We start from the raw sequence: 24493 nt of genomic DNA, 5'->3' as shown, positions 1-24493 counted from the left end.
CTATACATAATGATGAACTGGAAGGATTCCATGTGAACTGGAAAGACCTCCAGGAAGTGATGCAGAGTGAGAGAAGCAGAACCAGGAGAACATTGTACACAGAGACGGATACACTGTGGCACAATCGAATGGAATGGACTTCTCCATTAGTGGCAATGCAGTGATCCTGCACAACTTGGAGGGATCTACGAGAAAGAACACTATCCACATTCAGAAGAAAAACTGTGGGAGTAAAAACACCAATGAAAAACAACTGCTTGATTACATGGATTGAGGGGGATACGATTGGGGATGTAGACTCTGAATGAACATCCTAATGCAAATACCAACAATATGGAAATGAGCTCCGATCAAAGGCACAGGTTATACCCAGTGGGATTGTGCATGGGCTATGGGAGGAGTAGGGAGAGGGGAGGGAGGGATAGAAAATGATTTTTGTAACCAGGGAATAATGTTCAAAATTGACCAAATAAAAAATATAATAAAATACAAAACAAAAAGGGGAAGGACCTATATGTACAATAATATTGAAAGCAGTCCTTTGGGGGTAGGAAGCAAAGAATTGGAAAGTGAGGGGATCCCCCATCCATTGGGGAATGGCTGAGTAAATTCTAGAATATGATTGCTATGGAATACTAACAATAGTGCTGTGAGAAATGGCAAACAGGAGGAGCTCAGAAAAACCTAGAAATACTTAAACAAACTGAAGCCGAGTGAAATAAGCATTAACCAGGAGAACATTATACACCATAACAGGAATACTGTACAATAATCAACTGTGAATCTCTTAGCTATTCTCAGCAATACAGTGATCCAAAACAATCCCAAAGAACTCGTGATTTTAAAATGACATCTGCTTCTAGAAAAAAAGAACTGAATGGAGACCAAAGAAAACTTTTTTTCACTTTCTTAATTTTTTTCTATTTGAGTTTCCTTCTACCAAAGGATTAATATGAGAAGATGTTTTACGTGACTGTACATGCAAAATCTATATGAGATTTTGTACCATCTCAACAAGGTGGGAAGAGAGAGAGGGAGAAAATTCGAGACTCGGTGTTCTTTGAAAAATGTTGGAAAGTATTTTACATGTTATTGGAGGGAAATAAAATACAATTTAATAAACTAAACAGAATGAGAGTAGAAGGCTCAGCTTAACCATGACCCTTTACTGAGGCATCAGGTCAGAAATCCTTTTCCAGGGGGCAGCTGGGTAGCTCAGTGCATTGAGAGCCAGGCCTAGAGATGGGAGGTCCTGGGTTCAAATCTGGACTCAGACACTTCCCAGCTGTGTCACCCTGGGCAAGTCACTTGACCCCCCATGGCCTAGCCCTCACCACTCGTCTGCCTTGGAGCCAATACACAGTATTGACTCCAAGACAGAAGGGGAGGGTTTAAAAAATCCTCTTCCATTCTCCTCTTAGGTTTTGTGGCAACAGACAAGAGCCCATTCTTCACTGCCATCCCCCCACTCACACATACCCTCTCTTAGAAATGTTAAGAAACCCTTTAAAGATTATCCTAGACCTCTAAAATCTATGATCTTATGAACTTACAAACAGCCTTGGAACTTATCAGAAAGAGAAAGCTTATTAGTCCCTCTTTAACTCTCAGTTCCAAAAGCAAGTCTGGACACCCTCTTTCCAATCAGTTCAGGAGTGACGCCTCCCTTGAAATAATTAGGGTGGCGGCTAGAAAAGGGCTTTTGTCTAGAGCCACCTACTAAGCCACAAGTATGTCCTCTTTTTCGACAGCCTGGACCTCCTTGGGTAGAAGTCTGGGGAAGCCTATGGGTGTCCCTGCTCAGGACGGTAGTTTTCAATGCATAAAATAAAATATAAAATATTACAGTGGAAACCTACTCTATCAAAAGACAGTTATCAATATTTCGAAAAGAAGAGCATGGACCCCAGACCAAGAATCTCCGCTCTGTGCCCAGAGGGAATAAGAAAAATGGCCCATCTAAGGCAGTTCCCCTTTTCCCACATTTCCTGAAGTTATGAAGGTCTTATTTGATCAGAGGGAGGACGTGCCTTTGACTAGTTCAGGTCACCTGTGCCCAGGTGAAGGGGAGAGCCCTTGAGGGGTGTGGCCACAAAAGGAAGGAGCAGTGTTAGGGAAACACTTCTCCAAGAGTAGGCCCAACAGATTCCATGGTAATTGTGTTTCAATGAAGCAAGATAGCAATGGTTACATTCTCCCACTCACCGTTTAACTATATTTTGTCACAATGAATCTTGATGGCTTGCTTTTCGCAGATTCCCATAAATGTAACTTCAAAAATATTTTGTGGAGGAAACATGTCTGAGAACATGAGGAGAGCCTGCTAGTTTAGACATTTCCCTCTCAGAAAGGAGCAATGCCTGGCTCCAATGCCACTGGAGCCACTTACTAGCTGTGTGATACTTCTGGGCCTCAGTTTTCTCCTCTGGAAAATGAGTGGGTTGACGCTTGATGGCAATTTCCTCAACTATAAGATGCAAGGATTGGATCTGAAGGGTCTTTCAGGGCCTTCAGCCTCTACATCTGTGATCCTATGAACTTGCAAACATGCCCATCAGATGGAGCACAGTGTGAAACTCAGAACAGAAGCCTGGCCCACTCAGGCAACAAGCCAGTAAGGCTGGGCACAGAGCTAAGAGACTGTGATGGGATCTTTGGAACTTTTTTCTATAGGAATTCCTTTGTAAGGCAGCCAGATCTCTTCTCCTCCATGTTATTTTGGTTACTTTACTGGGTGTGCTTCTCATCACTTTGAGAGTTTGGAAGGAAGAGAAAAGGTTCCACATAAATTCACCAATATCAATACTTTGCCAGCACTAAAGAATCAAGATATCTGTGTTCTAGCTCCATTTCTCCCACTACGCTAGTTAAATAACCTTCTCACTTTTGTGGATGGATGTCACAAGGTCCCTTGTATCTACTTCACAAGGTTGTTAGGAAACCCTGCCCTAAAAACCAAAAGCCATGACCATGGAATACTTCAGAAATGAGCTGGGTATTACCTGAACTCCTTCGATGGCTCCTGGGTGCTCTTCATTCCAGCCCGGGCCTCACTTAGAAGAGACTGGCCCACAGTATCTCTTTTACTAGCTTTAAAGGTCATCACAAAGTGGGAAGGGTCAAGGGGGAGAAAAGAAGAGGAAGAATTAATCCTAAAAAGTGAAAACACAGCATGGTACAATGGGACAAACAATGGCTTTGAGACAGAGAATCAAGGGCTAAATTCTGGTACTATCAATTTACTAGATATGAGCAAGTCAGCCTTCCTAGGCCTCAGTTTCTCCTCTAGAAAATGATGGGTTCAGATTAGATGACCTCTCGAGTCCTTTCTAGTTCTAAATCTAAATCTAAATCTAAAAAAGATATGTGAAGATGGTCCTATTCCATTTCAACCAACTCTCTGGTTCTTTCAATGTCTCCCTGAAGACTTCCTTTTACTTTCATAGGAAAGAGCCCTGTATCCCCAGCACCTAGCACAATGCCTGACCCATAATTGCAGAAGGTGCTATTTTAGTGTGGACTTGATGAAACCCAGGAGGCAGAGATGAAGGGAGAAAACATTCTGGACATGGAGGACAACCATTAAAAAGGAAAGGAGCCAGGACATGACGTGTCTTGTTCAAGGAACAGCAAGGAGACCAGGTGTCACTGCGTGGAAGAGTAATGTGGCAAGGGGTGGGGTGGAGACAGAGTATAAGAAGTGAGAAGAATGGAACTGTATGGGGTGAGGGCAGGTTGTGAAGGGCTGAGGATTCTGTATTTGGTCCTGAAGGTGATAGGGATCCACTGAGGTTTCTCAAGTAGTGGAGTAGCATGGTCAGATCTGAACTTTAAGACCACGTTGATAATTGAGCAGAAGATGGACTTGCATGGAGAGAGACTTGAGGCAGAAGGAGCCACCAACAGCTATCAAAATAGTCCAGGCATGAAAAGATAAGGGCCTGCCCCACCCCAGGGTGGTGATAGTGTCAGAGGAAGGAAGAGGTACAAGTGACAGAGATTATGAAGGTAAAATCAATCAATCAAGAGTTAATCAATAAACATTTACTAAACTCCTACTCTGTGTCAGGCACTGTGATAAGTAATATAAAAAGAGGCAAAAGACAGTCCTCACAGTCAAGAAGCTAACAATCTAATGGACCAACCTCAGATTGATACAAGAAGTAAAAGAAAGTGAAGAGGTAAGGGTGACACCTGGCTCGTGAGCCTGAGTGACTGGGTCCAGGATGATGTCCTTGGCAGTAACAGGGAAGTTCAGAAGAGGGGGGAGAAGATAATGAAGTCAGTTTGGGGCACGATGAGTTTCAGATGTCTACAGGACATCACTTAGAGATGTTCAGTAGGCAGTTGGAGAGGTGAGTCTGGAAGTCAGCAGAAAGGTTAGGGCTGGATAAGAAGATTTCAGAGTCATCAGCCCAGAGATGATCACTGAAACCAGGGGAGCCAAGGAGATCACCAAGTGAAATAGTATAGAGGAAAAAGAGAAGAGGACCCAGGACAGAGCCCAAGGGGGTGTTCAGTTAACAGGGTGACTTGGATAAAGATCTAGCATATGAGGCTTAAAAGGAGCAGTCACAGAGGTAGGAGAACCAGCAGAGAATAATGTCATGAAAACCTAGAGAGAAGAGAGCATCAAGGAGAAAAGGGTGATCAAGCAGTGTCAAAGTCTGCAGAGAGGGCCAGAAGGATGAGACCTGAGAAAATGCCACTGGATTGGCCATTAAGAGATCATTAGTGGGGCAGCTAGGTGGGGCAGTGAATAGAGAGCCAGGTCTGGAGACGGGAGGTCCTGGGTTCAAATCTGGACTCCGGCACTTCCTAGCTGGGTGACCCTTAGAAAGTCACTTAACCCTCACTACCTAGCCCTTACCACTCTTCTGCCTTGGAACCAATTCCCAGTATTGATTCTAAGATAGACGGTAAGGGTGAGAGAGAGAGAGAGAGAGAGAGAGGACAACAGTAACTTTGGAAAGAGCAGTTTAAGATGAATGATGAGATCAGAAGCCAGACTGCAGAGTTAAAAAGAGAATGAGAAGAAAGGTGGTGGGAGGCACCAATAGTAAACAGCTTTCTCCTGGAATTTGACAACAAAACGGAGGAAAGATATGGAATGATAGCTAGTAGGATGGAGGGATCAAAGGGGGGGTTTTAGGATGGAAGGGACATGGGTATGTTTGTAGGACATAGGGAGACCAGCCAATAAATAAGGAAATATTGGAGCTAAGTGAAGAGTAGGGATCACAGAGGGTGCCAGATCCTAGATAAGATATGATGGAATGTACATATAGATTGGATTTGCTGGAATCATCTTGTGAGCTAGAGGTAGGGAGGAGATAATGGTAGAAGGCATCAGAGTGATACAGGATAAGGAGAGGAGAAGAGGGAGCTCCTGATGAGTGGTCTCAACTTTTCCAGTAAAATAAGAGGCAATGTTCTTATCGAGAGGAGAGGAGAGGAGTGGAGGAGAGGGAGCCATGGAAAGTTGGAGGAAGGATGAAAAGAGCTGCTGTGGTGAATGGGATAGTTAATTAAAGAAGTATAAAAGGAATGCTTTGCAGCCCTGAAGACCCAGTTGAGATTATGCCACATAAATATAGAGTGGATCCAGGTGGCATGTCTAGAGATCTTCTCCACCTTTGTTCAGCAGCACGAATTTAGGAGAGAAGGTAGAAAATGGTGGGAGTGATCTAAGTCTGAGTCTTGGCAGGGCAAGGGCAGTCATGCTCTAAGAGGGCAGTGTAGAGGTGAAATGGTTCACCAAAGAGTGAAGATGGGAAGAAGGGAGAAGAGCGCAGTTAGTGCAAGAGCGATCACCTGGAAAAGTGCTGTTAGGTCATGTGACTAAAGGTCACTAGGTAGCCAAAAATGGTTTGGGGTGGCAGAGAAGGCAGAGAAGAGGGGAACTGACAAGATGGTGAGCAGATAAGGACATTTCAGAGTTCTTAAACATGGAGGTGGTGCATTGGTGGGTCATGGCAAGGTCAAGGGTTTGACCATCTCTGTTAGTAGCTGAGGTGACTAGAGGAGTAAGTGGGACATGGGAAATGAATAAGTTGGGAAAACCGTGAGGTTTTCAAGGTGTCTGACTGAAGGAGGGTCAATATGTTGGATGAAGTCCCTCCTGTAAGTGCTCAAGAAATAATGGCTGAATGAATGAATGACTAACTGGTGGTAGAGCAAAGCCCCCTAGTTCCTACAAATAGGGCAAAGCCCAAAGTGAACCTGGAGATGGCAGGACGCGGTCTCCCTAGAAATGTTGTTTGTACCTGTTGGCTTCTTGCGCAGTGACATTCTCACTAAGTCACTGGCCAGATGGTTAGCAAAACGATTCACTTTCTGGTCATAAAACCAGTCACCGGTTGTCTTCTTCAGCTCTCTAGGAGGGAAAGAGAGGAAGGAAGGGACAGTTGTCTACAGGGAATTTCTACAGGCAGGCGGGCATGCAGTCTAACATTTTTGCCACATGCAAGGCCTCACTTCCCTCTCTGCTCACTCCTCCCCCTGGTTCAGGAACAACACTCACGCTTCCTTGACGCACACCTTGCACCTCCAGGTGCCATGAGCGCCAGGGGTGCGGCAGTCCCGACACACCAGGTGATTACAGCCTCTGCATGTGTTGGTTTTGGGGTAGACTCTCCCCAGGCTTTGCTGGCACCGGGCACAAGTCCGCTCACCATATCGCTGGCTGCCCCTCTTGGCCCCTTTCTTCCGGATCTCCAACAGCTCATTCTTTAGTCTCCTGCTCAGACCAGAGAGAGTTGTTCACCTGAAGTCAGGATCTCAGTGGGTCGAGCAGGACTTTTGGCTGGTGCTGATTTTTTTTTTCGGGGTAGTGATGTGAAAAGAGAGTGAGGCCCTTTGCTTTTTACAAGGTTCACCACAACACAGAGCCAACTGGAAGCCCTGAGGAAGACACGTCACAAACATGCAGTAGACACACAGCAGACATGCAGCTATGACAAGATCTCTCTAAAGTGTCAAACACGAAACACAAATCAAATACCAAATCTTGCCATGCTTGCAGGCCTGGGGACTCCCCGGGCCTCTTCTGATACTCTCACCTGATCCTCTTCTCTTCTGATTTTCGGAGTTCCTCGTCTCGTTGAAGAACTTTCAGGATCAACTCCCGCTCCGTCTCTGAGAGAAAGGAGAGATCAACTGCCTCCGACATGACTCACTTCAGCTTCTCCTCAAAAGTGTTCCAACAAGCAGAGTTGCCTGAAGGAGGACAAAGTCTCATTTCAAAGATCGGTCCCACAGTACCAGATCTTTCCAACGGCTTGCTTCTCCCAGTCAAGCAGGAAGGCCAGAGAAGCAAGTTTTCTACCTGACAGGAAAGTGCCTTTTCTGCTTATCCCTCACCTCATACCATCGCCAACTGAATTCTGTCCTGAGAGCTAAGAGGACAGTCATTCTAAGAGCACTCCACCACTTGGTTTATGGTTCAAGCAACAAGGAGTGAAAATGCCACACCTCTCCAAAAGTAGCCCTACTAGACACTTGACTTGAGTTCATACCACTCGTCCTAATTCATAGTTCAAGCCCTCACCCCTTTGTGCCTACACTGTTGTAGTAACAGCCTTCTAACTGGTCTCTCATTTTTCCAATTTGACCTCCACATAGCTGCTAAATCACAAATGGGACTCCCACTACCTTTCCAGTTGATGTCCTACTTCTGTTCTTGTATTCCAGCTCTCTATTCCAATCATGCTGGCCTACTCATTATTCACTGGATACAATAATCCAAGCCCAAGGAGTTTCCCACATCTGGAATCTATTCCTTCCTCACTTCTGTCTCACAGAATTCCCTTCCTTCCCCCCAGGTACAGGTCAGGTGCCACCTCCTACACCAGTACTTGGCACAGAGATGGGTAATGAATGTTATGTATGAAAAACAGCGACTAATCCACTTGCTGAAACACAGAGGGAATTAGTAAGGATAACGTGAAATCTGTCTGGAAAAATAGGTGGGAACCAGACTGGCAAGTCTATTAAATGTCACACAGAAAAATGGACATTTTATCCCAATTACAACAGGAAAACACTGAGGAATTTCAAGTGAGTGACATGGTCAAATCTGTGCTTCAGGAACATCCATTTGGCCAGGCATGGTGGGACATGCCTGTAATCCCTGCTATTGAAAGGCTGAGACTAGTGGATTTTTTGAGCTCAGGAGATCTGAGCTACAGTCAGTTTAAAGGTGAGCAGGTGTTTGTACTGAGTCTGATACCAATAGGGTGAGTCTCTGGGAGCAGAGGGTTACCATTCTGCTCAAGGAAGGAAAGCAGCCCAGGCTAGGAATGGATCGTGTCAATGCTGATTAGCAATGGGACGGGACCTGGAAGGAGCCAGAATGTTTCCAGCCTGGCACTGCTCCTCGTTCCCATAAAAAGGAATATCAATTTGGCAGCTGGATGCTGAAATGGTCTGAAGAGGGGAAAGCCTGGAACCAAGAAGATCAATTAGGAAGTCATTGCAATAGCCCAAGAGAAGGGCAAGGATCTGAATTAAGATGGTGGCTGTGTGAATGCAGAGAAGAATCTGGATGGGAGCACTGTTGTGAAGATAGTATAGGCAAAACTTGTACAACTGACTGGATATGTGGGGTGAGGGAGAAGAAAGCATCAAGAATGACTGAGGTTGTGAATCTCAGAAACTGGAAGGATGGTGGTACAGTCAACAGTAATAAGGTCATTCTGGAGAACAATGTAGAATGATGCCCAATGGGCTACAAAACTGAAATAACACTACCAGATCTGTACCTAATGAGATCAAACAAAAAGAAAAAGGACACATCTGAACAAAAATATTTACAGCAGCTATATTTGTGGTGGCAAAGAAATGGAAACTGAGAAGATGCCCATCAACTGGGTAATACATTAACAGATTATGGTATATGAATGTGATGGGATACTATTTTGCTATAAGAAATGATGAAGAGGACAGTTTCACGGAAACATTGGAAGACTTCTATGACCTGATGCACAGCAAAGGGAGCAGTAACAGCATCATTTTAAGAATGATCAACTGTGAAAGACTTAGTAATTGATCAATCCAAAGGACTCAGAATGAAACATGCTGCCTACCGCCAGAGAGAAAAGTGATGGACTCAAAAGTGGAGAATGAAGCATCTCTCTCCCTCCATATCTCTCTGAACTGGTTAGTGCAGAAGCTTGTTGTGTATGACTATACATATTTATAGAAGGTTTTGTTTTTCTTGTCTTCTCATAGGGTGAGGAAGGGGGAGGAGAGGAGGAGGGAATTTAGAACTGAAAAAAAACAAAGAATAAAACTATCTCTGTGCCTAAAAAAATAAAAATAGAATGAGGTTAGAAAAAAGGTAAAAAAATACATAAATATCACTTTATTGACTGTGCATCTGGTTAAAACAGTAATAGGGAAGATAGGAGGAGAGTTTAAGAGGAAAAATAATGAATTTAATTTTGGATGTACTGAATTGGAGATACCCATGGAACATCAAAATGGAAAAGTCTAATGGGGCAGTTGGTATAGGATTGGCACTCAGGAGAGAGACCAGAGTTAGCTATCTAGATTTGAGAGTCCTCTTCATAGAGATGATAGATGAACCCATAGGAACTGATGAGATCACTGAGAATATAGAAGGAGAGGGTTCTACTTGCAGAATATACCTACACATAGAGGTAGGACATGGATGATGAGCCAACAAAAGAGGCTGACATGGAACAGTCAGGTAAATAGGAAGAGTATAAGGAGAGAGCACTGTCCCAAAATCTCAGGACAGAGATTATCCAGGAAGGAGTGGTCAGCAGTTACAAAAGCTGCAAAGAGGTCTAGAAATTTGAAGCCTGAAAAAAGGCTACTAAATTTAGCAATTAATATATTATTTGTAACCTTGGAGAGAAAGAGAAAACAGTTTCAGGCTAGTGATGAGAGGCTAAGAATCAGCTGGGAGATGAGGTAAGGTAGTCAATGAGTTGAAACCTTAGAACTTACCTAGTCCAAATCCTGCAACTTTACTTATTTATTTTTAACCCTTACCTTCTGTCTTAGAATCAATATTGTATATTGGTTCCAAGGCAAAAGAGTGGTAAGGGCTAGGCAAGGGGTATTAAGTGACTTGCCCAGGGTCACACAGTATAAAAATGGAGATTTTGAACCCTAGACTTCATTCCCCAGAAGTCCTTGGTATTTCCCAGAATTCCCTATAATCTCTCCTGAGTCTCCATGTTGCTGTGATCACAATTGGTATTTAACTGGCAGTAAGGCTTCCCACACTCTCTTCCTTTGCAATGATTTAGAAAGTATAGTGGTAAGCTAAGTGCAGGGATTTTAAATGGGTTAATCAACCATGGGCACATGGTTTTTACTTTGTAACCTCTTTGTTCCTTGATTTCTAATGATCCTTAATAAACCTCATAAAATATAATATTTATATTATTAGAGATATAATTTAATTTTTACAACAGCTAGGAAGTGTCTAAAGGCTACCACAACTTTAAAGAGTAAGAAACCGAGTCCCTGAGAAGAAAAGTGACCTACCTGAGGGGACACAACAAATTAGAGGCAGAGAAGGGAATTTCTAGTATTACATATGTTCTCTCTTACTACAATAGCCAACTTGGAAGTATGTTTTGCATGATGATACAAGTATAATCCAGATCAAATCGTTTACCATCTCCAAGAGGGGGGAGGAAAGGAAAGGAGGGAGACAATTTAGGTCTTATAATTTCAAAAAACATATGTTCAAAATTGCTACTGCATGTAGTTGGGAAAGCAAAATATCTTTGAATTTAAAATAAATAGATGCTCATTGAATTGAATCTTTTTCCCTGACTATGTTCCAGCATTTTTGTTGGACAGGGCCTCTTAGTTAAAGGCAGCACAGTTAGCTGATGCCCTCAGGAGAAGAGATTTCCAAGCCCTGGGCCTTGGTCTGAACTCTTGGTAGAAGTCCAACATCCTGTATATATAGTAGAGAGTTTTTTCTCTCTTAACCCTAACTCATGTCTCTGTTGACTCATTCATATTACTTAAAGCTTTGGTATTTCATTACTCAAAAGATCTAAGAATCAACTGAAGTCTGTGACTTCGTCCAAGTGGGTGACACAGACTGCCACCTCCAAGGTTGGACTTCATTCAAGGAAACCACCGCATATAGCTCTGTTTAAAAAGTAACTGTGTTCTGATCCAAGTCAAAGAGAGAAATGGGTCATTGAAGCAACACTCCAAGAATGGGCACAGATGCAATAAGCCCACAATAGGGCTGGCTGACCATCAAGCTAATGCCAAGATGGCCCATTTTTCCATTGTCACTTGAAATTGTTTTGAAAACACTAACACTAGTGACAAAACAAGAGAATGAAAGTAAAGGAGTCAACTCTGGCAAAAAGGAGATAGAACTATTCCCAACTGCAGTCCACAGAGAATCTCAGGTACTCAACAAAGAGAGTGATTAAGGCAAAAGCCTCATTGAAGGATCCAAACACAAAATAAATCCATGAAAAAGTCAGCACTTGAATATAGCCAGGACAAAAATATGGAGAAAAGGATTTTAGAAAGAGAAATCCAATTCAAAATAACTCCCAAATGAATCAAATATCTGGGAGTCCACCTACCCGGCAACCCGTAAGGCTTAGGGAAATGCAATTACAAAATATTCCATACAGATATAAGGGAGGACTTGGAAAAACTGGAATGCTACTCACTGTTCTTGGTTGGGCCACACCCAAATAATCAATAACAATACTATCTCAATTAATTTACACATTTAGTGCTACACAAGACAAATGTCATACAGATTACTGAAGTGAGCTGGGTGAACCAATAAGAACTAATAATTCATCTGAAAGAACAAAGGGTCCAGAATCCAAAAAAAAAATAATGGAGGGGGGCAATAAAGGAGAAATAGTTTTTTCTAGTCTTCAGACTTTGTTACAAAATCAGATGTACAAAACTATTTGATACTAGATCAAAAATAGAGACATCGATTGGTGGAACCATCTACATAGTACGGACAGATGGGCTCAGCTGAACTCAGTGCCTGCTCAACACAAGAACAATAACTACTACTGGGGTGAAAGAATTGCTCTGCCACAAGAACTAATGAGAACACTGGAAAGTGATTTGACAATCAGCTTAGACTACTCACAACGGTAAGTTCCAAATGGCTATGTAGCCAAAATACAAAAAGCTAACATTAAAAAATTTAGAGGAGAATAGGAGGTACCTTTACCTTTCATAGTTTTGTTGGGGAAGGTGCAGCAGAGCCATGTCTGGGCCCCCTCATAGAGGAGTCAGAGGATATTAGAAAAGAGAAAATAGACAATTTCGACTCTGTCAAGTTTAACAAAATCAATTCAACTAGGATAAAAGGGGAAACCATCAAGTGGAGAAAAAAATGTCTGACAAAAGTCTGACACTCTAGTTCCACAGAAAATGGACTCAAATATATAGTACCACAAGAGGCATGCCCCAGTAGTTAAGTGGTTAAAGGCTACAAATTATTTTCAGACACAGAACTGCAAACAATCAACAGCCATAGGAAGAACTGCTCCATATCATTAATCAAAAAAATGCAAAACAAAAGCACTTTTGTGCAAATCAATTAAAGTTAGAATAAGAGGAGTTATAGAAGCTCCCCAGCAGACCCAGCTGACCAAAGCCTAATTCAAAAATATATAAGGAACAGCCAGGTGGCTCAGTGGACTGAGAGCCAGGCCTAGAGACAGGGGGCTCCTGGGTTCCAATCTGGCCTCAGACACTTCCCAGCTGTGTGACCCTGGGCAAGTCACTTGACCCCCATTGCCTAGCTCTTATCACTCTTCTGCCTTGCAACTAATACACAGTATTGATTCCAAGATGGAAGGTGAGGGTTAAAAAGAAAAGACAAAAGATGTAAATGGTTAATAAAACAACTGTGAAATCAGGCACACTAATATACTGTTGGAAGAGCTGCCTGGTCCAGTTATTCTGAAAAAAAAAATAATTTGGATTACTTATGAAAAGTTAGTAAACTATTCAGAGCCTTGGGCCCTGAGGTCCTACTCCTGGGTATATATCTCAAAGAGGCCAATGGCAGAAAGAAAAGGCCTCAGATCAACACAAATATTCAGTGGCACACTTTTGTGGTAGTACAAGAAAAAGATGGAGACAAACAAAGCAGGTGTCCATTCTTTGGGAAATGGCTGAACAAACCGTGGTCAATGAACATAATGGAATATTAATGTGCCATAAAGAATGTGCACTGTAGGGAACTTGGAAAGCCATTTTATAAACTACTGCAGAGTGAAGTAAGCAACCCCGGAGGACACACACCCTCTATGTACAATAAGAGAAGTAAAACCAACTTTAAAAATGAAAAAGCAACTGAAATCAGAATCGACACAACAACCAACATGGAATCCATAGGTTGGATGACTATGGGAGCCGAATGCAGCTGCCACAGACAAACAGTTGCTGTACTGGTCAGTCTTGCTTGGCCCTTTTGGTGGGGGTGGAGCGGGGAGGTTGTTACAAGGGAAAGTTCAGATAGGGAGGGTATAGAGAGATGATGGTGACATCAAAACTCAGGTTTTATCTCATACACATCAAACGGTCAAAGTTGAGGAAAAAGTGGAAATAGTGTTAGAGGAAAGATAGGCACACTAATGAGCTGTTGGCAGAGCTACGACTTGGTCCAGTCATTCTGGAAAACACAATTTGGAATTACATGAGAAAAGTCGCTGAACTGTTTATACCTTTTGACAAGGAGATTCCACCACTGGGCCTTCCCAGAGGAGGTCAAAAGCAGAAAAAAGGCCCCATTTTGGCCAAAACATTTGCAGAGGCATTTTGTGTATATATGTGTGGTAGCAACAATGTGGGTACTCATCAGCCAGTTGGAGAACGGCTGAACAAACTGGTGTGTGCCGTGAGAAATGACCAATATGAGGAGGCTGAAGACATAGCGAGATGCGGACGAATGGCTGGAGAAAAACAGGCAGTACAAAGACTACAAGACTGTAAACAAAACAAGCACACAGATGAAGTACTTGCAAAGAGATAGGAAGCCCCTGTCCCTTTTGGTGGAGGGCCATGAGGGAAGCATGGATGTGGCCATTGCATACACTCGCATACTTGTTTCACTTAGATGGTCTGGTTATAAGGAAGGGCCAGGGACGAGTGTTCTACCTAGAAATGACTGACATAAAATAAAAGACAATGGTAAAACTTATTATTATTATTATTAAAAAACCCTTACTTTCTGTCTTAGTATCACTTCTAAGACAGAAGAGCAACAAGGGCTAGGCAATGGGGTTAAGTGACTTGCTCTGGGTCCTACTGCTAGAAAGTGTCTGAGGTCACATTTGAATCCAGAGCCTCCCGACTCCAGGCATGGCTGCCTCTTTTGTTTTTTTCATTGAGAGAGCTGCCACCTTGAAAATCGGTATATGGTACCCACTGAGGGCTTTCTGTGAGACAAGATGGAAAGAGCACAGATATGATTCCTGTTTGGTTCAGGCAGCTTCCAAAACTCGTCCAAGCAGGCACAGTGCTTGAACCCGGGTCCTCTGATTCCTGCCTCTTCTCCCCATTGGCTTTTGCATAGGAAACTGCCAATACTCTTCCGACCAGCAGAGGCCTACTATGCACAAGGCAGGGGCAAGAGAAGGAAAAGCTTTTTTGTTTTAGAAGGTTGGAGAAACCTGGGCATGTTTCTAGGCAGCAAGGAATGAGCCAGCAGATAAGGGAGAAAGATATGCCACCAGAGAAACAAAGGCAGAGGAAGAGAGCGAGATCAAAAGGCACAAGCCTAGGGGAAGAATGGAAAGGAGTAAGAATAAAGAATACAGGTCCAGGCAGAATCTCCTCCTTGATATCAAGAGAAACTTCTTTTTAGGAAGGGGAATGTCCTGGCAATCGTCTTCTCCATCAGAGATAAGCTAAGGAGGCTTCTGCAGGTGGGGCTGGGGTTCAGGGAGAAAGATCTGAAGGCTAGGGGAGCAGAAGGAACCCTTGACTGATGGCTTGGATTCTCTTCAGTCACGCTGGGAAGTAAGGATCTTGGGTGAGAGAAGAGGCTGAGAAGAGAGGACAGTGAGGAGAGCCACAGAAAAGGTGATCACGATGGGGCACTGAGGGCTCGGTTGAGATCAGAGAGCCAAAATGTGTGCTCTAAACTCCCAGACTGAAGTCAGTGTTCCCTCTGTCTCTCCATCCCCCCTCCTTATTTGAATAGTTAAAGCCCTTCGAAAAGCTTCCAGCTTGAAACCGCTGGCACTGGAGGGGCTCTGCTGTCACATCCTGCCCCCCACCCCGGGGTGCTTTCAATTTTCCCATGCCAGATCAGAAACAGTCATGTGATGCTGCAACAGGCTTTTTCCCCTCCTCTCAAATACATGTCTTGAAGCCATTTTCATGAAAATTGTACACTGAAAAAACTAAGCAGGCTCCTGGAGCACAGGAAGCCATTAAATCATCTTTAACATAATAAGTCTGGGAGTAACTGGCCGGCATGGTACAGGCAGTTCCCAATCTACTCATAGATCAGATTCCAAAAATGGGCTTTATAAAGCAACTGCTTGCAGCTGGGGCCACATTTCCCCTTAAGAACAGTACTGTCAAAGGCAGCTCAAAAGTCCCAGGTTACCCCACAAAGACTGGAACCTAACAAGAAGACTAACATTATTTCAACTTTACCAAATGACCAGTCCATAAAAGTATTTCTATGAGAAAAACGGATTTGTAGTCCCATTCAGGGCATGGGAGATAGTGGAAACCACAATGGATTCGGTCAGAAAGTCCCGGGTTCAAATCCTGGGTCCACTGCTTTCCACCTGTGTGACCCTGGGCAAGTTGCTTCACTTCACTGGAGCTCAGTTTGCCTTGCTATAAAATGAAGGGAGGGGATTGAACTAGATGACCTCCTTCTGAGACCCACTTGAACCCTGTGGAAGATGAGTCTGCTTAAAGCACCGAGTGTCTCCTTCTGATCAGGAAAGGGGTGTCCCATGTATTCGGACTTTGTCAACATCTCTATCAGCTCTGCAGTCTTTTTTTTCTTCATTTCCTCTCCAAAGAAAGCTATTTGTCACATGGGATGGCTCTCTTGGAGAGGAAGGAAGAAAGATGCAAGAGATATTAAAGGGGTGATATAAGAAACAAAAACTATCAAGGAAACTTAATATTTTTTTTAAACCCTTACCTTCCGTCTTGGAGTCAATACTGTGTATTGGCTCCAAGGCAGAAGAGTGGTAAGGGCTAGGCAATAGTGACTTGCCCAGGGTCACCCAGCTGGGAAGTGTCTGAGGCCAGATTTGAACCTAGGACCTCCCGTCTCTAGGCCTGGCTCTCAGTCCACTGAGCTACCCAGGTACCACCCCCCCACTGGAAACTTATTTTTTAAAAAGGGGGATGTCCTTGCAACCCCTTCCATCTTTCCTAGCCTTGGAAGTTCAAGCCTGGTCCAAGTACCATACTTTGCACCAAACGAGCAATATTACGCATCCTGGCAAGGCCCTTAGGTCTACATCATAGTAAGGCCTAACCACTTCCTTTCGGAACATTGTCATTGTCTTTTTGCGTATTTTGTCTCATCTATCCCTATTACATTTCTTTACATTTGAGCGGCCTTTTTTTAAATTTGGAATTCCCAAATCTGTCACTTCTCCTTCACTCCCTGAAAAAGCAAGCTATAGGATATTGATTATACGCGGGAAGTCATGCAAAACACATTTCCCTATTGGCCACATTGCAAAAGAAAGTGACCAGAGTATGCTTTGCTTCGGTTCTCTCTCCAAAGCTGGACAGAATTCTTCATCTTGGGTCTTTGGAAATCCTGATCATTTTCTTAATAGACGTGAACCCCCCCCCAACTCAGAAATGCAGCTCATCACCAAATCCAAGCCTAAACAGCCAGAAGCACCTGGCAGATTCACTGTGGCCCTTACCATCTTGGGAGTTGCTCAGCAGAGTATCTGGCATCTAGTAGGTGTGTAACAAGTATTTGTTTTGTTGTTTGGCTGAGCTCTTTCTTTAATGGGGCCAAGAAATCTGGCTGGAAAGAAATGGACTCCACGATGGCTTTCTCCATTCCTCTATTTAACTCACCAAATGCTCACCATAGAGAGAGAACAAGCATTTGGGGATCCTACAGCTCCCAGATGGCCCCTTCCTGTCATTAAGAATCATGAGTTCATATAAGATCAGAGTACGAGCCAATAGAACCTTAGAAATCATTGGGTCCGATTCCTTCATTTAGCAAATGGGGAGGAACCAGGGTCCTAGAAGGTTGAACGAGATGGCCCCATGCCTGACCTGGGTGGTAAATAGGAGACCAGGAATCCAAACCTCTATCTCCAAATTCTATCCTTTCTCCCCGACCTCTCAATTTAGAGGCTATTCCAAGGGGCTTCCATCCCTTTACCTCTGTTATCTCACTTGATCCCTGTCCTCTACCCCAAGGGAGAACTCTTTTAGACTAAGTCAAATTGCCAGCCTCCGAGTGCTGAAGGTTCTGGCTTGGGTGTGCCCTGGGAGTATACCCAGGCTTCACTGTTACCCATTAGAGTTTCTAGTAAGAATATCTAACTTTCCAAGAAAAAACAAAACTGTGTGCTTCCAACTGGGTCAAAGTTCTCAGCAGGAACGAGGAGAAATTAAAATCCGCAGGAGCCAAGGGAAGGCTTTGGGACAGAGCAGAGCCTGGCCCCTGTGACATGAATGGAGAGCGGGCTAAATTAGGTAGTTGCTATTTCCGGGACCCTGAAAGAATTCAGCTGTTTCAGGAAGGCCCCCCACCCCCAGAGACCTTCTCCTCCTACTCTTTCACAGAACCCCAAATCCCTGGAATAAGTTTCAAAGTCAACACATCCACACCAGAGAGACTAGGCTTGAAGCCTCAGGGACCCAGGGAGGGAAAGGTGGCACCCATTTCCTCCTCTCCACAAATCAGATCCGTCATCCACGTGGAGATACACATCTGCCTTCCTTTGTATGCCTTCTGCTTTAGAAAATGACCGATTGGCAGTGGGCAAGGGGCCATGTTGTGTCCTTTCCTGATATACCCAGCTGCCCTGCTAGGGCCCTTTTCAGGCATCTCACTAACTAACTGCCTTCCCTTCCCCTCAAATGCTGGCTGGAAAAAAGAGGGACATGGATAACTCAAGAACATTTAGAAACCACTGCCTGGGCTACTGGCTACTTGTGTGACCTCAGGAAAATCACTTTATCTCCCCAGAACTCACTTTCCTCATCCATAAAATGAGGCAGCAGAGACTGGCTGGCCTCTGGGGTCCCTCGCTTTCAGCTCTAATCTATGATCTCAAGACTCTACAAAGCCAATCTAATTAATTTCCACTACACTAGGAATACCCATCTATAGCCTAGGGCAACTGTCGGTCCCTCACCCATGTTCTCTCCACTCCCAGCACTGAAAAATTGTCCTAGGACTTTCCCTGCCAAGGGCTGCCAGATGCATTAAATAACCCCAGGGAGGAAGCCTGGGCATCGTCAATCTCACAAACCCTAACCCACCACAAACCCTGCCAACCAGAATGCTCAGCAGCCAATAGCTGCCACACTACTACCTCCTTTCTTTATTCCCAAAAACCTGGGGACCAAGTCAAGGAGCTCATCATAGTAGTAGGGTTGGAAAGGACCCTAAAGGTCATCTAGTACAGCTCCCTCATTTTACAGATGGGAAAACTGAGGCATGGGGAGGTGACCTATTTCACCCAGATAATAGATGTCAAAGGCAAGATCTGAAGACTCTGTGTCTAGCACTCCAAACACATCCCAACATTCAAGTCACTAATATCTTTGCATAAATGAATTTAACGTGTTCTGCCTTCTTTGAAGGGAGAAGTCCAGAAAGAGAAAAAGGAGGCTGGGTGAAAAGGGGCACAGAATAAGAAGGCAAGAAAGGATGGGAAGATTTGAGCCATCCTACCCAAAGAAGCTCCTTTTAAATTTAAAAAACAACATTACCTTCTGTCTTATAATCAATACTAAACATTGCTTCCAAGGCAGAAAAGCTGTAAGGGCTAGGCAATTGGGATTAAATGACTTGCCCAGGGCCACACAGTTAGGCTGGATCTGAACCCAAGGTCTCCGTCTATAGGTGTGGCTCTATCTACTGAGCCAACTAGCTGCCCCTCAAAGAAGCACTTTTGAAACTGAGTTTGCATGACTCCAAGAAACCCATGATGAAACATGCTGCCCAACTCTAACACAGGTGATGAGCTTAGTGGAGAGAACAAGACATATTCTGAGACATGACCAATGTGGGGATTTGTTTTGCTTGACTATGAATAGGGTACACAGTGGCTAAAGCTCTGAACCAGGAGTCAGAAGGACCTGAGCTCACATTCAGCCTCAGACACTTACTAGCTGTGTGACCCTGGGTAAGCCACTTAATATCTGTCTGCCTCAGTTTCCTCATCTGTAAAATGGGAATAATAATAACACTGACTTCCCAAGACTGTTGTGGGAATCATCTGAGATAATAGTCATAAAGCATTTGTAATGCTAGAAAAAGTAATATTTGCTGACTGAAAAAATAAAATTTAATCCAAATTTCACAAAATAAAACTGGGATCATTAGAATTGTCGGGTCCCAATGTCCTAGGAGAACTCTATGGAGGCTCTGTGAGGAGAGAAAATAAATGAACTCGACCTCTTTCTTACCTTATGGCAGAGGGGTGGAAGCCTAGGAAATAATATTGAATATTTTTGATTTCTCGGTTTGGTTTCCTTGCCCAGTTTTGAGAGAAGGTAACATGGATTTAGCTAGGGCAGCAGTTCTCAAACTGAGATCTGAACCCACTTCCTCTGATTCCAAATAGTGTTCTTTCCCTTTAAAAAACAACAACAAACCCTTATCTTCTGTCTTGGAACCAATACTGTGTATTGGTTCCAAGGCAGAAGAGTAGTAAGGGCTAGGCAATGGGGGTCAAGTGACTTGTCCAGGGTCACACAGCTAGGAAGTCATATTTGAATCCAGGACCTCCCATCTACAGGCCTGGCTCTCTATCCACGGAGTCATCTAGCTCCCCCTGTTGCTCTTTCTCTTTTTCCCCAGTTCAAGTGCCAAATTTTATCCAAATGCCTACTAGAACATTCTTACAAGGGATCAAAAAGAATTCCTTTCTCCCATGACTCTGGACTTGGACTCAGAGACCTAGGTTCAGGTCCCAGCATAGCCATTTCTTCACTGATGGGGCTTGGGTGAGGAAGGAGGGGGGCTGGCCTGAATACCCTCTTAAGGTCCTTCCTTTAGACTCAAAATCCAAGACCTTGGGATCCTTAATGAAACCAAATCTGCCTCCTTTAAACGGTACCTATGGTTCCCAGTACTGCCCTGTGGAGACACAGGAATTAGAACCCATCTCTCTTCGATGTGACAGCTCTCCAGTCTTTGAAGGGCATCCATCGCTTCCTTACCCAGACACACCCCAGCAGAAATCTCTTCTCATCTCTGCCTCCTTCAGATGTTCCTCACGTGTTTGGAGTCCTCGTCCAAGCCTAGTCCCTAAATTCTCGGGTTCCGCTCCAGGTTCTGGTACCCAGAACTGAATCGAACACTCTCAATGGGCTCTGCTATTAATACAACCCAAGATCATATGGTATTTGGGGCTTGAGCTGAAAGCCTGTTCATTCCACGAGAACTGGTCTGGCCACATCTCCTCAAATCACCCCGGGTAGTTGTTATGGTGATTTGTTTCTTAGAACCCGAGGACACGGCTTCCCATGGCCTCTCGGGGGCCCCGTTTCCTCATGTGTAAAAGGATGAGACTTGAACGCAGTGACCTCTCAGGCTCTTTCCAGACCTCAGTGTAGAATGTGATCATGCTAATGATGTATCTATCCCTCTCCCATCTCATTCTGAGTCAGGAAGATGTGGGCGCTGGCCTGGTCTCGATTGGACACAATACTAGCTGTGTACAGCTCAGAGCCTCTCAGCGCCCTAGCTTACAGTCCAAGGCTCATGGCCACGGGGCATCAGCCAGGCTGCTGAAATCACTGGCCCTCACAGAAACAAGTTCTTTTTCGGATCGCAGAACTGGAGGAGACTCTGAAGGTCACCCAGGCCACCTCCCTCCCCCATCCATTTTGCAGATGAGGAAACAAAGGCCTGAAGAATAAATATTAACTTGCTCAAGGACATCCAGAGCTGAGATTGGAACTCAGGGCCCGACACTAGAGCCAAGGCTCTATCCACTAGACTCCACTGATGGAATAATGAATACGCCAATTGTGGCAGGATCCTTTTAGAGCATTCTGATTCTGCTGTCCCAGACCCTAAAGTCTCAGGCCATCTGATCTAGTCCAAATGCTTTACAGCGTTTTCAACAAGTGCCTGTTCAGCAATAAGGGGGACCCGGTACCTCTTGAGGTAACCAATTAGGGCATCTGCTGAGAAAATGTAATAACTATCATGTACCCATATTTTCAGAAGAGGCTGGTGGAAGGTTAGTCCTAGGGGACAAGAAGACCAGGGTTCAAACTCTACTGTAGCTGTGTAACCCTGGGCAAGTCACCTCACCTTGATGACGACTTGTCTCCTTGTGTGTAAAATGGGGAGAGTGACAGCATTTTTAAATGGGCAACAAGATGGTTCAGTGGCTAGAGCTCTGGGCCTGGAGTCAGGAAGACCTGGGTTCAAATCCGGCCTAATCCAGGACCCTCGCCTCTGTCTGACTCAGTTTCCTCAGCTAGAAATTGGGAATATCATAGCCCCTGCTGCCCAGGAGTGCATGAATTAATACCTGTAAAGCCTGGCCATTTAATAAACCTTGCCCATTTCACTGGGTGCTTGTGGGTAACAAGTGAGATACCTACAAAGCACTTGATGATCATTGTAAGTAAAACTGAAGGGAAGTGAGCCCCAGGACGGGCCACTCTAGAGCTCCTCTAGCTGCTTCCTTCCTTCCCAAAAGTACCATGAAGGCGGGTCAAATGGCCGCCTGAAATTTTGCCCTTGTTAGTCTAGAAGATGCCTCCCCACTCTGGAGTGATGGAGCCGGGCTTAAATCCACCCTGACTCCTCGGGGTGGGGGTGGGGGGCTTTTGCCGGCCTCCCCATAGAGTGAAGTCGGTCCCCATATAAACCCCGAGTGCACACAAGCCCTGACTGGAACCAAAAGAAACCCTGTTCCACCGGCATCACCAGACACACTCTTAGGGCAGGAATTGTTCCTCATCACAGGGCTGCTCACTTCTCTTAAGTGCCTTACTGGCGCCAGTCTGGAGGTCCTGAGGAGCAATCGTGCCCGTGGCCGGCACCGACTGTATGACCCTGGGCATGTCACTTCCCCTGCGCGCACCCCAGGCAGCGGGTGTGGCAGAGCCAGGGATTTGCGCCCCGCTCCCCTATTGCCGGGATTCCGGGGTTCAGCTCATCTTTCAGGCACCAGCCCTCGGGTCTAATCTACCCAGCCTGGTCATTAAATGGCAGGTGTGGCCCCCTCTCTATCGGAAAGTGAATGCCGCAGGCTCCGCAGCACATCTTTGCTCCTCTTAGCACCGGAGACACCTCAGAGCTCAACAGGCGCCACCATGGCTCTCGGTGAAGTCCATTTAGTCCTGGTGGAGGGCCTCACTGCTAGGAAAGGGGGTGGTCTGGCTAAATAGCGAGGCCGGGGAGCTCCTTCTATTGCCAGTGTGGACGGGGGCTGGCTCGGGCTGGGCGCTTCCGTGGCTAGAACCCTGGCCAGAGGGAACCCCGGAATCTCTGGGCAGCAGCGGGCTGGGAGCTCAGCCCAGAGCCCTCCCAGCACTGCCTCCAAACTTTACCTCAGCCGAAGTCAGAGGAAGAAGCGGACCCGGCAGTCTCTGACGTCCTCCCGAAGGGCCCAGGTCCAGAGGGGATGGGTGGCACAGCCCCAGGCCAATCTGTGCAGAGGAGAAAGGAAGGCAGGGCGCTGGTGAGCTAGAGTGGAATGCCGCCCAGCGCTCTGAGAACACTCGGACACACGCACAGGAGACTCATGCTGGACACCTGCGGGGTGGGGCCAAGAGCACCCAAGAGAGCCCGGAAGGGGGAAGAGTGGGGGGCGGCAGAGACTTGGGAAGTCGAGGCGGGAACACACACACTAGGGGCTGCTCCCTCCCAGCAGTGACAATCACAGGGACTCCAACTCCCTCACTGTACAGACAAGGAAACTGAGGCTGGCGAGGCGGAAATGTCCTCCTCAACGTCTCAGAGCTGATTAAGTGGCCCAGCTGGGCTTCCCACAGACCCCGATGGTCAGGATGAGGTTGGGTGGTTGGGGACAGGAGCCCCAGAAGTCAAAAGCCCGGGGGAGAGAGGAGAGTGAAACGTGGAGGGAAAGAGGCTGAGGAAAAGGGCGGAGAGAGCGGAGCTGAGTCGGAAAAAGCGGGAGCGGAAGGGGAGGGCAGGCCGGCCAGGGCAGGGGCCCCGGGCCAAGGAGGGATGGAGCCTCCGGGACCCGGGCGTAGGAGCCGCGGGATCGGGGCTGGCCGGGTCACCTGGCTGAAGAAGCCGGGAGCAGGAGCGACGACGCCGGGGGCCAGGGATCAGCGAGCCGGTGTCCTTTCTCTCGGTCTCTGGGGTATGGGTGTGAGTCCTGTCTCGGTCTCTCGCCCGGGTCCCGCCGCACGCCCGACTCGGTCTCTCGCCAAGCGGAAAGAGACACGACTTTCCCGGGAGCGGGGAGGGGCAGCCCATTTAAAGGGAGCCGGCGACCCGGCCTCCCTTCTTGACGCGCGGGGAGGCTCCTCCCCTAACCCTGCGCTCCGGTCGTTGATTGGAGGGGCCCTGGGCCCGGCCGCGGAAAGGCCCCGCCCCAGCCCCGCCCTCCCGACGGTTCTGGCCGGCTGGATTTCAAATGCCCCTGTGTCCCAGCGCTGGGGTGTTTGCTCCCGGCAGATGCACGGATGAGGGCCCTCCGGGCAGCCCGGCTGGGACAAATAAGTGGCTGTCGATCGAAAATCCGGCTGCCTGGAGACGAAAAGTCCTGGATTCAAAAGTGGTCTCAGACACTTTCTAGCTGTGTGGCCCTGGGCAAGTCACTTAACCGCCACTGCTTGGCTCTGGCCCTTCTGCCTTAGAGTTCTTACTGGGAAGGAAAGTAAGGCTGAGAAAAGGAAAGCGCGGGCCTTCTCTGGACCTCTGTCCAAGTCCATGGCAGTCACTGCTGCCGCCGGACACACTGAGGGCATTCCCCCTACATACCCCGGCTCCACTTAAGGCTCCCTAAAATGTCACTCTTTTGCCCACTGCCGAAGCACAGCAGGTGGCAGGGCCTCAGCAGGGCAAAGTAGCAAAGGACTTGAAGAACCCTGGCCACACCCACAAGGCAACCTGTAATCCTCCTGAAGGGAGCCCAGGCCTTTGGAATGAGCCAGAAGAGGCCGGGGGCCTGTGCCTTCTGGCCACAGAGCTGGGATATTTGGGACCCAAAAGAGCTACCTGAATCTCCACGGTTAGTCAGTTGGGCTCCTCGCGAGCCCAAGCGGGGTGTTTTGGGCAAAGACACTGGCTTCTCCATCTTACAAACAAGGAAGCTGA

General features: G+C 46.1%; 1 protein-coding gene across 2 annotated transcripts in view; it reads right to left on the bottom strand.

Annotated features, from left to right (window-relative positions):
• SYTL4 (synaptotagmin like 4) overlaps window positions 1–23647 on the bottom strand; it is a 50613-nt gene extending 26966 nt beyond the window's left edge. Inside the window, exons 1-6 of one of the 2 annotated variants that reach the window (XM_007507791.3) lie at window positions 23452–23647; window positions 22756–22854; window positions 7062–7218; window positions 6524–6739; window positions 6267–6376; window positions 3003–3090 (exon numbers count right to left, since the gene is read on the bottom strand). In XM_007507791.3, coding sequence (XP_007507853.1) covers window positions 3003–3090; window positions 6267–6376; window positions 6524–6739; window positions 7062–7171 — 524 coding nt within the window. In that variant the 5' untranslated portion in view covers window positions 7172–7218; window positions 22756–22854; window positions 23452–23647. The remainder of the gene's footprint in view (window positions 1–3002; window positions 3091–6266; window positions 6377–6523; window positions 6740–7061; window positions 7219–22755; window positions 22855–23451) is intronic. The other variant, XM_007507793.3, reaches the window with a different exon arrangement.
• Window positions 23648–24493: the final 846 nt, after the last annotated feature.

This window comes from Monodelphis domestica, chromosome X, assembly GCF_027887165.1.
Source record: "Monodelphis domestica isolate mMonDom1 chromosome X, mMonDom1.pri, whole genome shotgun sequence".
Lineage (NCBI taxonomy): Eukaryota > Metazoa > Chordata > Mammalia > Didelphimorphia > Didelphidae > Monodelphis > Monodelphis domestica.
This window is presented reverse-complemented; position numbering and strand designations above follow the sequence as displayed.